Here is a 17,910-nt window from a genome sequence, read left to right on the forward strand (position 1 = left end):
TCTCATGTTTTTAAAGCCAGTATAGGTCATCGCCTTCTGAAGAGGAAACAAATTTGTACCTGTTAGTTCCAGGTTTCTGAGAAACCAAGACATGGATTTCAATTGGTGCCTTCTCTGGAGCCCATAAATCAGTCAATTCCCACATAATAGTTTTGTTCTCTTTATCTGCAAGAGATCTTTTTATTTGTTCCCAATCTAGAAGTAGGCATTGAACTAAAAAAGACACCATGATGAGACAATCACAGCCCAGTGCTGATTCCAGCTTGTGCTATTGCTGGACAGGTCAGATTCCAGATATATACCTTTGGTTTTAACATGGTGATCTTTCACAAACACTCAATGCTGCAGTTCTAACCATCCCCCGATTTTAAAAGGAACAATTTCATACACCTAGCTTCATCCTAGACTTCTCTTAAAAACTAGCCAAACTGTAACCAAAAAGGGTTTTCTTCAAGCTTAAGTTATTTGCTGCGAGCCAAAAAAATATTCTGGAACCTTCTACCTGAAGCTCAATACATATTTTTAAAATTTGTTTCCTCAAATACTCTCCCAATTAAAAACAAAACCCATTATTCACCTCAAAGTCTGTCTCTCTCATACAATCTTTTAAATCACCATGGCTACAGTTAAGCCCTTTGATAAACACAGGCCAAACCCCATTCCATCAGTTCCAAATTCAAACTCCTAAATGATATTAAAACATGCATCAATCACACATCATACAACACAACAGGGCAGCCAAGACCCAAAAACAAATATCCAAATGATGGTCAACTAAATGAGCGCTGATCCCCCTCAAATGATACATTCAGAACTCCTTCACACACAACCACATTTTTACAACATAGAGCCAAAAAATATAAACATTTATGACTTGAGCACCATTCCATCACTCCAATTACATGTTAATAAAACACCTTATACTATTCTTGTACCAAGCCATCACTACCAACTACACTTAAAGCTTCACACTGAAACCAAGAAGGTCACAATGTAAAACACCATCTAATGACGACATTTCATTTAAAAAAAAACTCACCTAAACTGTAAATGTTCTCAGTGATGTACTTATGAAAATGCAACTGTGACAATTAATCTGGATGGGTTTTTTCTTTCACAAGCACAAAACCCAAACCCAAAAGGGGGAAGAAGACATTAAAGGTGCTTATTAATATAGGGAGATAGAGTTGTGCAGCTGTCAATATAGATTGATATCCTTTTATTTAATGGAACTGAGAGCGCAAAGAGGTTTAGAATATATGTATATTATGGTATACACAGAAAACAGATGTGCTTGCTGTTCATTTGGTGAGGTTCACAAATTGTTCATCGCTAAACTATCTACACAGCAGTCACTTATTGATCGCTTGGCTGTCGGACTGGAGTGACATGTAGGCCAGACCAGGTAAGGACGGCAGATTTTCTTCCCAAAAGAACCAGTTTTTTTAAAAATGACAAACTGTAGTTAAATGATTGCCTTTTTATTCCAGATTTTTACTAAATTTAAATTTCACCATCTACCATGATGGGATTTGAACCCTTATCCTCAGAATATTAATAACCCTCATCCCTGGAGCCTCCGAATTACAAGTATACCACTGCCCCTCCCAAAAAATGTGAATTGGCTTTTTATGCCATTGTGAAAGGTTTCCGAACCTCCACTCTTTAATAGTTGCATTCTCTAAGTAGAGTGGTTAACAAAACTAAATTTGCTCTTTACATATAAATTTGGTTTATAGTCTATATACATCTCCAGCCCTACCACCTTGTATTCATTATTTTATCCATTTTTAATTAAAGGTTATGAATTTTAAGGTTCATGCCAGATTCTATCAAAATTACTTTAAAATAGATGACAATAAGTGGCTGGTTAATTATTATATTTTATTCCTTATCTACAGCTTGAGAAAATACTTTTAAACAGATCTACAAATTTATGCTAATCGCAAAGTTTAGAATTACTTACAAGATCAAAACTTTACTATTCAACACAATGTTGAAATATAACACAATTGAAATACAAGCATTGTGCAATTTAAATCCCACTCGTATGTAAACAAGTTATGGGGTTTAGAACATATTTCAGCAAAAAAACAAACTTCTTGCAAAAACTCAGCTTAGAGCCAGAAAGATTCTGGGTTCCTGATTTTTAATTACTAAGGTCAGCTGATGATTTGCCCATCTTCTCCATAATCTTAATTCTGGAATTTTAGCACAAGCAAACAGGGAAGATTGCTGCAACAGTCTAACCATCTCCCAGGAACATTTATTTTGCAGACTTACTGATACAAGATTTGCTCGGGAACTAGACAGCCAGCACACATCACTGACTGTCAGACCCTCAACACTAACACATACCTGAAATTAAAAGACATCATTATTGCGATGATTTGTCCTCCTTTCCTCTGGATTAAATGTGAGAATTTGATGAGCCTCAATTTTCTATCTGGTTGCAAATTATTTTGAAAAAATTGGTTACATTCCGGTTTGCAAAGAGGAGGACAAATTGCTTTATAGGTATGCAGGTCATCTGCTGCCATTTGAAGCTACAAGCATGTCCAGAACTCTCCAGGGAGAATATTATGCTGGTTATATATCTGCAGCACCTTGTGTGCCCTCTGCCATATCTGGCTCCACCAGCCTGTAAAGGAGTTTCTTTTCAAAAGCAGCTAAGACTTGCTTCCAGATTGTGAGAGGGGGTCAGGAAGTTGCATTTGTGGGCCATCTGGTATTTATATTAATTCAATACCAACTCCTTAAAATGTATATTGAAGCATAGGAGAGGAAAGAATAGAAATGATTCACAAATGCTCCTGGACAAACAAGCACGTCCAAGGATCAGCATAGGATTTAACATGTAACTCATGTTCAATCACTCCCAAGAATTGTAATGTTGATTAAGAGGGTACAAAAACTCCTCCAATGTGTTTGTGCCCCACATTTTCAATTGTCTTTACACATTTATTAATCTTTAAACCAAAGAAGAAGCCCACAAAGTGAAAGGAGGAGCAGCTTATAACATTGTAAATCCAGGTGAGCAATCCTATGTTAATGCACAACTCATCTGGGCTCATGGGAAAGATTTTATTTTCAATTTCTTTTAATAAATTAAAATTAATAAATTTCTGCACAAAATGGTGAAATTACAGATTTTGCAGTCACTCAAAAGAGCCTGCTAATATATTAATATATATTAATCGTTTAAATGGCTGTCATTACTGGATAATCATAGTGGTTTATCCTATAGCAATTTCTTAAATGTGGGATGGTATAGCCCTGGTGAATTTGACATGTTTAAATCCTATTCAACCTCCCCTAAAGAGCCCAAATGTCTTCCTTTCATTAGTAATATTAGAGAAGCCAGCATAAAAGCCCTATACTACATATGGCAGCAACCTTTGCAGCAACTGATAAGTTATTTTCCAACAGTTCCATTTCTCACTTAGAGGGTGGGGCAAGAGAATAGTGGTAACCATCACCGGAATAATCCAGAGATTTGAACTATTCTCCACAGACATTAAAACAAATCCCATCAAATGGCAGGAATTTAAATTCAATGAGTAGACCTACATAGGTAGGCCCACAATACCATCAGGGAGGATATTCCAGCATTTGATCCCAACTACAGTGAAGGAACAGCTACAAATGTCCAAATCAAGGTGGTGAGCGGTTGGAGGGGAACTTGCAGGTAGTAGCATTGCCACGTATCTGCTGCCCCTGTCCTTCTAGATGATAGCAATTCTGGACTGAAATTGCTGTCTATGGGTCTTGGTGAATTTCTTCAGTGCATTTGTAGATAGTACACTCTGCTACGGAGTGTCAGTGGTAGAAGGAGAGGATGTTTGTTGACATGGTGCCAGTCAAGTAGGCTTTGCCCTGTATGATGTCAAGCTTCGAGTGTTGTTGGAGCTGCACTAACTAAGTGGAGGGTATTCCGTTACACTCCCAACTTGTGCCTTATAGATGGTGGATAGGTTTTGGGGAGTCACTTACTGCAGTGTCCCTAGCCTTTAACCCACCACTGCATTTGTATAGTTAACCTAGTTCAGTTTGTGGTCAATGATAAACCCAGGAAGTGGATCATGGAGAATTCAGAGATGGTAACACCATTGAATGTATAGAGGTTGTGGTTAGATTCTCTCTCATTAGAGATGGTCATTGCCAAGCCTTTGTGTTACTTGTCAAACTGTCAGCCCAAGCCTGGATATTGTCCAGATCTTGCTTCACCATTCCCCTCTCCATCATATCCTGGGGGTGATCACTACTCAGAAACTTGACTGAATCATCTATTTAAATTATGTGGCTGCATGAACAAGTCAGAAGTTGATAATTCTGTAGCAATTAACTCATCCCCCAAATCCTGCAAGGCTGTCCATCATGTACAAGACATGAATCAGGAGTGTGATGGTTTACTCTAAACATACCTGAATGACTGCAGCTCCAACACTACTCAGGAAACTTGGCACCATTCAGGGGATGGGCACTCCATTTATCATAAAATTCACTCCTTCTATCACTGCTACACTGGCTACAGTGTGCATCATTTACAAGATTAACTGCAGAAACTCACCAAAGCTCCTATGACAACGTCTTCCAATAAAATAAAATCTTTACCACCTAGAAAGACAAGGCAAACGGGAACACCACTCCAAACCACCATGCTGACCTGGAACTTTATCACCATTGCATCAGTGTTGCTGGGTCAAACCCCTGCCACTCACCAGTTAACAGTTCTATACAAAGTAGTTTAGGAAGCAGCACCTTTTTAAAAAGTTAATTAGACACTGGTAATAAATGATGATCTTACTAGTGACAACCACATCCCATACATTTTAAAAAGCCTTCCTCAAATTGTTATAGAACTATCCACAGAAGGTATCTGTTGACTGAGATGGTCACTTAAGATCTGGTTAGTACACTCCCACTCTCCAGCATTAATATCCCCCATTCTAACCAGAGAATGATTTATTTTCAGAATAGATAGTCAATCTTCATCATTCTCTAAATGCATTAGACATACTATATGTTTATGATCAAGAATGAACTGCATTCAATAATTAGATAAATTGTGAACACGGCAGGAAATCTTACCAAGTTCTTCATTCGTTTATAAATACTGCATCAGAATGACAAAGTAATGCTAAAGAAAATGGAACTTGGTTATGCTTTGATGTTTATAGAGAAATGCAATGTACTTGCATTACAATTCTAAGTGCTATAAAAAAAGTATATACTTAAATTTTTAGGTCCCCTACTAGTGCTTTATGCTATAAAACCACAAATTATCCTGGAGCGAGTTGTTCAGGTCAAACATTCTCAATGCAACAGTCCCCACTGACAAAGTAGAAGAAATAAAACAATAATAATGAGAAAAAAAGTCTGCAAAGAAGGTCTAGTTGCTAACTAAAACTAACATAGCTCAATTGAGACAGACATATTAAACTGAACCTCCCATGGTTCTGTAAAAGAAAAGTAGGCCATGCAGCATAAAACAGTATCATAAGACAAAACTAAGATGCCTGGGGTCAAGGAGAACGGAAGGAAATCTAAAACATAAAGAAAGCTCACAATGAGACCAAACAAAGATTGTTTTTTAAATACATTACAACCCTGTTAAAGAGAATCCTAAGAGTGTGCGGTCATGTATTAAAGTCAAAAAAGAGAATGGGCATTGCAGATTTGAAAACAGAAATCATATAATTTGTTTCTCTGCACAAATCCTGCCAGACTTGCTGAGCTTTTCCAGCAACTTCTGTTTTTGTGTCACATGACTGCATTGCCCAAGGATAAACCAGAAGCACCAGGTGATCCATTTTGTTGGGTTTCCACCAGAAAAGGTTTAATATATCCACCTTAGACACTGACTACTTGAGAGAAATAAATTTCATTACAAAGAAAAAAAAAGTGTCTATTACAAGAAATAAATACAAATTAGGCCAGATAAAAATCTTGTTAAATTAGACATTCAAGAAAGGATTGGATGATTAGTCAAAACAGAAACAACATACAAGGATATGGAGAAAAAAGCAGGCGAACAGCACTAAGTCATAATGCTCATTTTCAGGGCTGGTGCAGACACAATGGGCTTAATTGTGTGTTGTAGTAATTCTGTCCCTAAATTTCCACCCTAGTATTTGAAATTAGCAGCTGATGAACTGGTTCCAATATTGGCTCTTGAAATAGATTTGGTCAATCAACATCAGCTATTTTCCAGGCCTTTGGAGACAAGCTAAACTCTGGACACAAATTGTTTGAGCATATGCTTCATTCTCATGTCACAAGGCACTTAAGTACACAATATCCCAGCAGACAACATACTTAACAGTTAAGATGATTTTCAAAAAAATCACAGTTTTTACTAACTGTCATTCACGTGGCAATACTGGATTTCACGTCAATCCTTTGACAAAGATCCTCATGAACAGGTCCTGTTCAAACTTCACCATTATCAAGTCAGGGGGATAGTGAAGTGGACCCCTAAGCCTTACCAGCAGAAGAGAGTAGGGTGCAATGGGGAAGCAACCTCTCAGAGAGAGATCCTTTCTCAAGTACCCCAGGAAACTGCATTGGGACCTTTACTCTTAACCATCTTTCCATTACGTTTAAAAAAAGGCACAATCATTTGCAGATGACCATGTGGGTTACACAGCAGGAAATACTAATGACATAGATCAATTCGCTACAGGATGATCTTCTGGAAATACAAAAGGTGTGAGGACTAATGGGAGGGGCCAAAAATGCCATGTGGTTTGTATTAACAAAGTGATCCACCAAGATAATTCTGTAATCCAATTACCTAACATGGAGAGACATAACCGTACTGAGAGTTCAACTTAAAAGCAATCATGAGGATTTCACATTGAGCAAATAACATCTGGTTCTTGGACTTGCGAAAAGGGATCGTTGATATTTTTGCTGCAAGATCCAAATTACAGGTAATTGTCTGTCCGATCCTATGACAATGCAAGCTGTCCATTGGATTATATGTTGAAAGATTTAAAAATGATTGAAACAATTCAAAGACATGGTCTCCCTGCTTTAAGAAAGATGTCGTGAAACTCGAAAGAGTTCAGAAAAGATTGAATGTTGCCAAGGTTGGAGGGATTGAGCTGCAGGGAGAAACTTGAGGCTGCAGCTATTCTCCCGGGAGCATTGGAGGTTGAGAGGTGACCATATGGGGGTTTATAAACTTGAGGGGCATGGATATGGTGAATAGCTAAGGTTTTTTCCCAGGGTAGGCAAGTCCAAAACTAGAGGATATACATTTAAAGTGAGAGTAGAAAGATTTAGAAGAGAACTAAGGGGAAACTTTTTCATGCAGAGGGTGGTGCATGTATGGAGTGAACTGCCAGAAGAAGTGGGGACGCTGGTAAAATTACACATTTAGAAGGTATCTGGATGGGTATGGGAATAGGGAGGGTATATGGGGATATAGGCCAAATGATAGCAAATGGAACTAGATTTATTTAGGATATTTGGTCGATGTAGACAAGTTGAACTCTGACATGCTCAGTGAATCAGCACCAAATAAATATGGGAAATATGCCAATATCATGTCCATAATCAAAGATTTGCAGTGGGAGTCCCTACTGCAAAGAGAAAAACAAACTGACCATGTTCTATAAAATATGGAATTGATTGAGACTGACGAAAAAAGTACTTCTTACAATAACAGAATTCAAGATTGCTATTCACAAACCAGAGACTATTTGTTTCCAATACATGCATCAACAACTTTGATTGGACCAATCTGTCAAAGGAAACAATCCCAGCCACGTCATTTGAAATCTTCAAAACCCATTTTTAGATTATTTCCATTTGTAAGTAATACGTATCAGCACTACCGTTTCAGCAGGTCATGCCTGGTTTAGCTAGTACTACCCATAGAAATATTGGCAGAGAAAGGATATTAGTCTGTGAGACAACATAACCAGAGCAAAAGTAGAATTCTATCACTGCCCTGCAAAGTAGAATTTGACAAATTTAGAAGTAAATTTAGACCACCTTCTCTGGCAGAAACAATTTTTAATAATTAAAATCAAAAACAAGACAAATGTTCAAATTTGGGTAGAAAAGGGAAGAAAATACAGGTAAAACTCCTCTTGCATATATATTAAAAAAAAATCACAATATCATCTCCTGACATGAATGGTGTGTTAGCAACAATGCAAAAACATTGGTGAGGCCATTTCTGGAATACTTCTTGTTGCATAGCTATTGGAAGATTATTATTAAATTGAGCAGATTCAGAAATTATTTACAAGGATATTGCCGGACAGGAAAGTTGAGTTTATAAGGAAAGGCTGGGACTTCTATTCACTGGAGTGCAGGAAGTTGAGGGGTGACCATAGAGATGGACATGAAGGACCTAGATAAAGTGAATACCACAAGGTGCTTTCGAATGGGAAGAGTGTTCAAAACTAGGGGCCATATTTTTAAGGAGAGATGAGAAAAGAAATTTGAAGGGACCTGAGCGTGGTTCATACGTGGAATGAGCTGCCAGGCAAAGTGGTAAAGGCAGGTACAATTATAACATTTCAAAGACATTTCGACAGGTACATGAATAGGACAGGTTTAGGAGGGATATGGGTCAAGTACAGGAAAGTGGGACTAGTTTAGTTTGGGAACCTTTGTCAGCATGGACAAATTGAACCTAATGGTCTGTTTCTGTGCTGTGTGACTTAATCATTAAAATATTTCAATTTGAATGCAGTCATCATCTAAAGGAATTACTACTCTCCTAGTTACTTTTAAGGAAACTATTTAGTAATAGATAACCTTTCCTCTGCTCTTTCTGAAGGTACCAATTCTCTTTCTGGGATTTGATTCCAAATATCAGCTGGACACTTCTTCATTTTATTAAAACAGGCTGCTTCTGCTAACAGACTGGCTCAATCCGTCCAAGCTAAGGTATGGACATGATTAGTTTAAGTAGATTTTTTTTAAGACCACAAATAACAACACAGATGGAACAAAGATAATGTCAAAATAAATTTGCTTCCAAGCTTATAGATGGAATTTACATCATATAATGAAGGAAGGTTTCAGCTTGTTGCCAAAGAGTTTTAAATAGAGGATTGTAAAGAATGTTATACATAAGAGTTGTTCCAAATCTCTAATTCTTTCATGCCATACAATTATATGGGATGGCAAGATACACAGGCACAGTTTGCACTTTGGGCACAATTACTGTTTCCAGCACAATTCTGCACCCATTTTGAAAATGTTTCCCTCGAGTTCCTGCTCAAGCAAATTTGCATATCTATTACTATACAACATTTTAAATATGCAAATAAATAAGTTAACTGGGGGGGGGGGGGGGGAGAAAGAGAGAGGTGGTCTCACAGAAACACAACTCTTAAGGGGAATCAATAATTCTTGGAAAATATTTTCCAGGGAAATGAGAACTATGGACCATTGTTTTAGAGTAAAGGATTGCCCACTTCCGACAAAAAAAAGTTTTTAAAAAATGTCTTCACTTGATAATGGTTTTTTCTGAATCTTTGGTCAGTGAATGTTTAATCATGGAGTTTATTCAAGTGAGGGATGAATAATCTGTTAGGTGTTAAGGGAGATGTCTTGCACCAAAACTGAAGTTCAACTAAATGTTTAACTTCAAAACGTTTATCTAAAGACTACACACAAAGAGAAGAAACACAAATTGGTTATTGATTCACTGTAGTTCGACCTACTTGCACTAGGAGGTTTTTAAAACTGGTGCAACTGATCACAGAATCTAGAATTGTGTTGAACACAAATTGCACTTAAAATTCTGAGATATTTTGTGCTAATTATAATAACTAGCTAAATTGCACTAAAAAGGAGTCAGTTCAATGTAACAGGTCAGGCCATTAAACACCTAGTAAAACATGCCTATGAAAATAAACTATTGAATGTTGCAACTTATCCCCACTTTTTTAAAACAATATTGCTTTAGTGACACAATGCATTACCAATAGGCAGTGACAGAAATAACTGACATCAACATCATCTTCCTCCATAAACATTTTACACCACAAATTAAAACAGCTATTCACTTTTAAGTAATCAACATTTTCAACTTTAATTATACCTTTTATACTATGAAAATAGTTTACTTCTTGAATTAATAAAGTGTACAGTACAGCAATAGTATAAAAAAGTGAAACTGACCACATTGATGCAAAGGGAACAGTCACTCACCTTCCACGCTGCACAAGACTTCTCATTAATATACATACTGGTATAATTTAATTATAACGTCAAGAATAAAGAGACCAGCATTAGCCTCTGTAAACGTATGAAAATAATGTTACATGCTGCAATAAGAATGTTTGCATAGATAGGATGCCTGGTTTTCAGTCGCTCAATTGTCACCACTAAGGCACAACTATTGATCTTTCGTGTTTGGAAGGAGGGCCGTCAGCTTAAGTCTTCTTCTGAAGAACTGCCTCCGTGATCCCTATATTCTCGAAAAGCTGTCGCAGTTGTACCTTCCGGGTCAAAGTTCATCATTTTAATATTCAATCTTTGTGTTAGTTTCGCCGCAGCTAACTTGGCCTGTGTGGACTGTAAAAGATAATGTTTCTTTTAATTTGAATGTCAAGACAAAAAGCAAAGTTTCCCTTTAGTACTTAGATCTGTCCCAAAAGTAAACTACTTGTATATAAAATTGCATTTTCACACAGTCTCTCAATAACCTTGCTCTTTATAAGCAGGTTATAACAAAATTAAATTGTTTGAAGGCAGCAAACAAGATAGAATTAAGATTTTAAATTCTGTGGTAATAACAGGAAGGAAGCAAAAACACTCTAAATTCCGATTAGATAATTTCATACAACCAGTGTTTTGATAGATCTAAATGCCGTCAAACAACTGCATATTCCATGTGTTCTCTTCATTGTTCATACCTCATACTTTTGCTTCTGTGATATTTGTAGTTCTCTGGACTCTTCCACAGACAGTAGTTGAGCAGGAGAATGGTAAAGTGGAGGCAATCTAGCAGCTGTGATATCATCCAGGTGTTTCCGGTCCCTTAACCTTCGTTCTGCTGGAGACAGTTTTAATTCAGATCTGCCGGGTGATTGGTCTGGAGATGAACTGGGTGATTCCAATATTGGGCTGATGCAAAAGGAAACAAGTGCTCAGACCAAAAGATACTGTGCTTCCCACCAGTAACAAAAGACGCTCACATAGCCTTAGAAAGGCAATGTTTAATAGCTTGGGATTGCATAATGTTAAAGAGTGATTCACAAGAGCTCTAGATCTTCACGTAGTGCAACTCACAGAAGATCGAGGAACATAGATTTTATAAACAACTTTTCATCTTTGAATTAACAGTACAATCTAAAGTCAATGTTTACATTTAATGAACAAGACACTGTGCATCCCTACTTACCTCAACAGGCAGTGAAACTAAAATAACTTAAAAACAGTGGTTGGCACTGCTGCCTCACTGTGCCAGGAACGTGGGTTCAATTCCAGCCTCGGGTGACTGTATGTGAAGTTTGCACATTCTCCCTGTGTGGGCGTGGGTTTCCTTCGGGTGCTCCAGTTTCCTCCCACATTCCAAAGATGTGCAGGTCAGGTGAATTGCCCATGCTAAATTGCCCGTAGTGTTCAGGGATATGTAGGCTTGGTGCATTAGTCATGGGAAATGTAGAGTAATAGGGTAGTGGAATGGGTCTGAATGGGATACTCCAGAGGGTCAGTGTGGACTTGTTGGCTCAAATTATTGTCCTAATTATTGAACAAAACACCCACAAAAATTCAGAATTATAGTGGAAGAGAGAATACCTGTACTTTGTTTCACAGAACATGAAAGTAATAAAATTGTGAATATTAGCTACAGAATCTAGCAAACACACTTGTAATGCTTTTTAAACAAAGTAGAAAGTAACTAATTTTATATTACTGCCAATACTACCAATCATTAAATGACACTGTCAACGTTGTGTTTAATTTGTTTACACAATGACAAGGTCAGCATTTACTCCCTATTACTAAATAACATCAAGACGAACATCTTTATTTTTAAACTGTGCACTTTGCCATGAAAAAGCCAAAGACTTCAATTATCCCCACACAGAGATACAAAGACAGACAGAAATCAGTCAAGTATTTGCCCTGAAGATCTGAAATATAAGCTCTCAGGTTACTGCAGATTTTTAATGTTGTAATCTTGAGATAAATTGCAACCAAGCAAGTTGTAATGCAGTAAATATTTAAAAATAAAATGTTGACGGCTCTAAATAAATCCAAAAATTTGAACTGCAATTTTGATGAAATGTAGATTAACAATGCACAGAAATTTATGTTAATAGAAACCCAAATACAGCTATATGTACTCTACCTCAAACCGGAGGTGAAACTTACCGGTTAGTTTTAAATTGTGATCTTTTCATCACTGGATTCTTGGCCCTGTGCTCCAGTATGTCAATGTAATGAGGTCTTTTATTTTCTTGGTGCAAAGTCTGAAATGGATTGGCCTTTAATTTGACATTATTGTTTAAAGGTGGATCATCGATTTTACAAGATACTTTTCCATTATCAGTCAGACTGACTTTGTCAAGCCTATCACTAAGCAAATCAGCTCTGTTGACAAGATCTGCTTCCAGGTCATTTGCAATGTCATGGAAATGGCTGTGACTGCTCCTTTCCTGTTCTACATACTTGGTTCCCTGATTGGATTCTGTGTTGTCCAGAGAGTTCTCATTTCTTGTTGTACCCTTACCCTTAGCTGTGTAGCATCCAGAAGGTGCATGCTCTTTTTCAAATACTGCAGGTCTCTCCTGATTTAATTTGTCCCTGTTTATAGTTGCTTCACCATCATCTTGTGACAAAACATATCCACTTTTCTCAGCTTCATTACAATCCTTCAATTTGTTTCCAACTTCTTGTCCTGGTGTTCGAGTTGGCAATGTGCTCTTGAGATGGAGGATTTCCTCCTTGTCAGACGTTATCACCTTCTGTTGGTTTTGAAACTCCAGTTTAAAAGCTGAAAGCATTTCTGTTGCTCGCTCCACTTCTTCATGCTGAGAAATTGCTGCTTCTAGTTTTTCTATAAACTCAGCAATCCGTTTACCCTTGTCTGGCAGGTTCTGGATAAACTTCCTGAACAAACAAAGACAATTACATTGAGAAGTTGCTCATAATGAAACAGACATTTAACAAGAGGCAAGACCATTGAATCTAGACTCTGATATATGTGCACAACTTCTGATTTTATTTTCCACCCCACATTTTCACCATGAAAACACAGTAATTTATAAAAGTCACTGCACTAGAAAAGAACATTTGACCCATTGTGCTAATGCCAGTTCTCAGCAAAAATAATTTAGTTTATCCCATATCCATCTTTTCCCTGCAGCTCTGCAAGTTTGCACTCATCAAATGCTTGTCCAATTGTTTTTTGAAAGCCATAACATGGAGGTGATGGCCTACTGATATTATTGCTGGTCTATTCATCAAGCAACCTTATTAACGTTCTGGGGACCCAGGTTTGAATATTGCCATGGCAGATGGTGGAATCGGAAGCTTATAAAAATCTGGAAGAATCTGTTGCCAATTATCAGGAAAAATCCATCCAGTTCACTAATGCCCTTTAGGGAAGGAAAATATTCTCACCTGTACTGACTTACACGTGACTTCAGACCTATAGCACTGCGGTTGACTTTTAACTGCCCTTTAGGCAATTAAGGATGGGTAATAAATGCTAGTCTAGCCAGCGATGCCCACATCCGTGAATGAATAGAAAATACTGAATCTGCCTCCAACATTGCAGATCCTAACTATTCACTGCATTAAAAAGTTTTGCCTCACATCACACTGCATTTTGAGAGTTCTGGCATTTCGGCCAACTGAAGTGGTTTGTTTCTATTTATTCTGTCCACACCAATCATAATTTGGAATACCTCTACCAAATCGCTCAAGCTTCTCTCCTCTTGAAAACAATGCTAGATTCGGTCTATCAATAATTCCTAATTCTTCAAATCATTCTGGCAAGTTTTCCTTACCCCCTCTCCATGTACTTCCTAAAATTTAATGACCGGAATTGGACGCAATTCTCTCATTGAAGGTCAATCAGTTTTACAGAAATTTGTCATAACTGGCTTCTGCTTATACGCCATACTGATTTATAAAGCACACATTCAATTATACCTTTGTAACAACTGTCTTTTCCTTTCCTATCATCTTCAATAATGTGACATATACACATCTCTTTTCCATCTCCCTTAGAAAGATTTTTATTTTAAAAATTGCCTCTCCTTGTCCTTTCCACCAAAATGATTCAATTCACCATCCCCTGCATTAAATTTCATATGCCACAAGGTCTACCAATTCCATCAGTCCCAAATCCTCTAAGTTTTGCACAATCTTCCTCACAACACATGCAAATCTTTGAAAACATGTCCGGCACATTCATGTCTACGTCCTAGTACTAACCCCTGGGAAACCCAGTTGTACACGCTATCATATATCCTGATTGAAAAACAAACAAACATTCACCACCGCTCTGTTTCTCAGCTAACTTTGTACACAATGTCCTTATCCCTTTCATTCAGGGCTTCAACTTTGTTTGCAAGCCTTTTATGTGGCACATCATCAAGACGCTCCTTCCTTGTTGGACCAGAAATATACTGATCAAGAAAATTCTCCTGAATATACTCCAAAACAAAACCATTCCGCCTCTCTGCCCTCAATTATCCTAAAACTGGGACTGAAATAACATAAAATATGTTCTTTTACCCAAGATCCAACATTGAAATTCCTCACAAGGCAATCTACTCATAAATCCAGAAAGCGGTGACACATTAGGAGACAGCTACAAACACGTGTATTGGCATTTTGCTTTACATTCTTACGACTGGTTTTCATTTTCTACACTTATATTTATATATTTTTAAGGGTACATTACAGAACATTTCAAATGGAACAAATTGGGAATGGGCCAATCTGCATCGGTTGATGATGGACAGCTTCCTGTACTGGAAGGCCAAAAGATTTAGGGCACGACAAAGAGCAGAATGTCTTTTCCCAACTTGATGGCCCTCCAGATGATGTTTATCAAAGTGTGCATCTCTGGGAGCAGCCAGAAGACTTCTGTCTGTGCTACAGAGTTAAAGATCTCACAACACCAGGTTATAGTTCAACAGGTTTAATTTGAAGCACTAGCTTTTGGACGCTGCTGAAGGAGGTCTGTTGGACTATAACCTGGTGTTGTGTGATTTTTAACTGTGTACACCCCAGCCCAACACCAGCGTCTCCAAATCTGTGTTAGAGTTGTTTGGGATAAACATCGATAAAAGTCATGGGTGGCACGGTGGCACAGTGGTTAGCACTGCTGCCTCACAGTGCCAGAGACCCGGGTTCAATTCCCACCTCAGGCGACTGACTGTGTGGAGTTTGCACGTTCTGCGTGGGTTTCCTCCGGGTGCTCCGGTTTCCTCCCACAGTCCAAAGATGTGCGGGTCAGGTGAATTGGCCATGCTAAATTGCCCGAAGTGTAGGGGTATGGATGGGTTGTGCTTCGACGGGTCGGTGTGGACTTGTTGGGCCAAAGGGCCTGTTTCCACACTAAGTAATCTAATCTAATCTACTGCAACTCTTTCCACACCTACTTTGCAAAGTCACCTCCCAGAGGGAGATGGGCAATGGTTTCTGGTTCCATGCCTACGACAGCTGTCCCAAGGGCAACAGACAGAAGACCTGAAATGCCAGGCACACAGGAAGAATCTAATGGACAGGACTCTTCTCTCCACCAGCCACTACTTGATGCTGATTTGAAAATTCTGGTGATGAGTCACCTGGCAAATTTCTTTGAAGTTCAGAGGCTCCTACAAATGGCACTTCTAACTTTATCAACACTACTGCATGATAAACAATCCCAACACCAGAACGTGGCCAATTATATATGAAATCAGATCATAGGATTGCAATGTTCTGTCTCCATAAAGTCAAACATCCTGACACTCCTACAAAGAACATAATTCCATGTTGGAGAAACTTCTGATTCTGTTTCAGATCTCCAACATCCGCAGTGCTTAACTGTTATGACCTTTTTGACTCTATTTCCCTTTCTCGCCAAATTGGAAAAACCAGAATACAAATCGCTACCTTCTGCAGCAGGGTGAATGGTTCCACACAACCACCTTGAGCCCCGTTCTCCCGATTGTGACCTCGCTTCCCCTCCATCCCTCGGCCCATTTCACCCTACGCCCTACGCCCCCCGCGTTTCTCCCCCCCCCCCCCCCCCGCAATCCCCCAGCCCGATCTCTCCCCCATCCTCTGGCCCATTCCACTCCCCTTCCCCCCCCGCCCCCAGCCCATTCCTCCTCCCTCCCGAGCTACCCCTCTCCATCCCCCGGCCCATTCCACCTCCCGAGCTTCCCCTCCATCCCCCTGCCCATCCTCTCCCTCCCTCCCCCCCATCCCCCCCCACCACTCCCTCCCCCCATCCCCCATCCCCTGGCCCATTCCACCTTCCGAGCTTCCCCCCCCACCAGCCCCATTCCTCCCTCCCGCCCGCTTCACTGACCGATTGGCCTGAAGCTTTCTCTGCCGCCTCAGCAGCTCCAGCAGCTCGGCCTTGGGCTTCTGCTGCAGGTCCCCCACCACTCCCTGTCGCTCCGTCAGCGCCGCTGACATCGTGACCGGAGCCGAGTTAAAACCAAAACCGCCACCGACAGCAGGCGGCGGCCATGACACCGGAAACCACCTCCCCCAAAACCGGAAACCGCTGCCTTCAATTCGCAACAACTTTATTGTTCCCAGTGTCAGAGACATCCTCAATGATGGAGAGCACCCAGTCAAGGCCCAAGCAACAACCATCCACCTTTTTATACCCACAGCAGTCAGCTGTCCGCCTTGTACTACAATATTACTGAGAAACAGAGGAGATTAATGACAAAGTCTTATTCATTGTGAAACTGGAATCAAGCAGGAGGCTGCAAACCTGATCTGGCTCAAATCCACTGTCTTCCCATCTCCTGATGGACTATCTGCTGTTGTTGGGAGTGGAGGAGGTGGTACCAGAATTTGACCCAGAATAATAAAGGATTTGTACATAGTGCTAATACAGTGGTGTTTGATTTAAAGGGAAATTTGCCATTGGTTGTCCCCATGCACCAACTATTCTTGTTCTTATAGTCAATAGAGGTCATGGGTTTGGAAGAACATTGCTGAGAGATACAGAATTTGAAAGACTCAACCTTCTGTGAAGAAAGTGTCTCTAAATAGTCCTGATGAAGGGCTTTTGCCCAAAACGTCGATTTCGCTGCTTGTTGGATGCTGCCTGAACTGCTGTGCTCTTCCAGCACCACTAATCCAGACTCTAAATAGTTGACTCAGCTGAGATTACATCCTCTATTTACAGACTCTGTAGTCAGGGGACAAAGTCAAACTAGGTGTACCCTGTCTATATGTTTCTATTGAAGCATTCTATATGTTTCAATGAAATCCCAAGGATCATAACAGATAAATAGGTTTCAATTACTGCATCCAGAGAGATCAAAAACATACAAAGATTAAGTCTTTTAATGCAATGGAGGTGGTAGAAATTGGAATTAATTTTATTTCATCAGTGACACATGAGTTTGTTATTGTCTCCAGGAAGTTAAAGTTAAGTTTCTAGAATTAAGGAGTAAATTTTAAGACCAATAGTACTTTGCAATAATAAAGTGAAAAAAAATTGAACACACTGAAAGACGTAGAGGACCTGAGACCAATAAGCCTGCATGTAAGGATACTTCAGGAAATGGCTGCAGACATTGAATGTAGTCTGGCAAGAATTTGAAGGAATTCATTAGAAGTGGAAGTTTGCTAAAGAATTGGAGAGAAGCGAATATACCGCTTTTAAAAAACAAAAGGATTGTAATGAATATTTCAACATCTTAACATCTGGCTTAGTTAAAATGTTAGGCCTGTGCTATC

General features: G+C 39.1%; 1 protein-coding gene across 1 annotated transcript; it reads right to left on the minus strand.

Annotated features, from left to right (window-relative positions):
- Positions 1-8,107: 8,107 nt before the first annotated feature.
- Positions 8,108-16,691, minus strand: polr2m (RNA polymerase II subunit M). The gene is made up of 4 exons (XM_060852836.1): positions 16,517-16,691; positions 12,355-13,092; positions 10,890-11,100; positions 8,108-10,548 (listed from the first exon to the last, which is right to left on the minus strand). The coding sequence occupies exons 1-4, from the start codon at positions 16,624-16,626 to the stop codon at positions 10,402-10,404; spliced, it is 1,206 nt and encodes a 401-aa protein (XP_060708819.1). The 5' UTR covers positions 16,627-16,691; the 3' UTR covers positions 8,108-10,401.
- Positions 16,692-17,910: the final 1,219 nt, after the last annotated feature.

This window comes from Hemiscyllium ocellatum, chromosome 39 (assembly GCF_020745735.1).
Source record: "Hemiscyllium ocellatum isolate sHemOce1 chromosome 39, sHemOce1.pat.X.cur, whole genome shotgun sequence".
Taxonomy (NCBI): Eukaryota; Metazoa; Chordata; class Chondrichthyes; order Orectolobiformes; family Hemiscylliidae; genus Hemiscyllium; species Hemiscyllium ocellatum.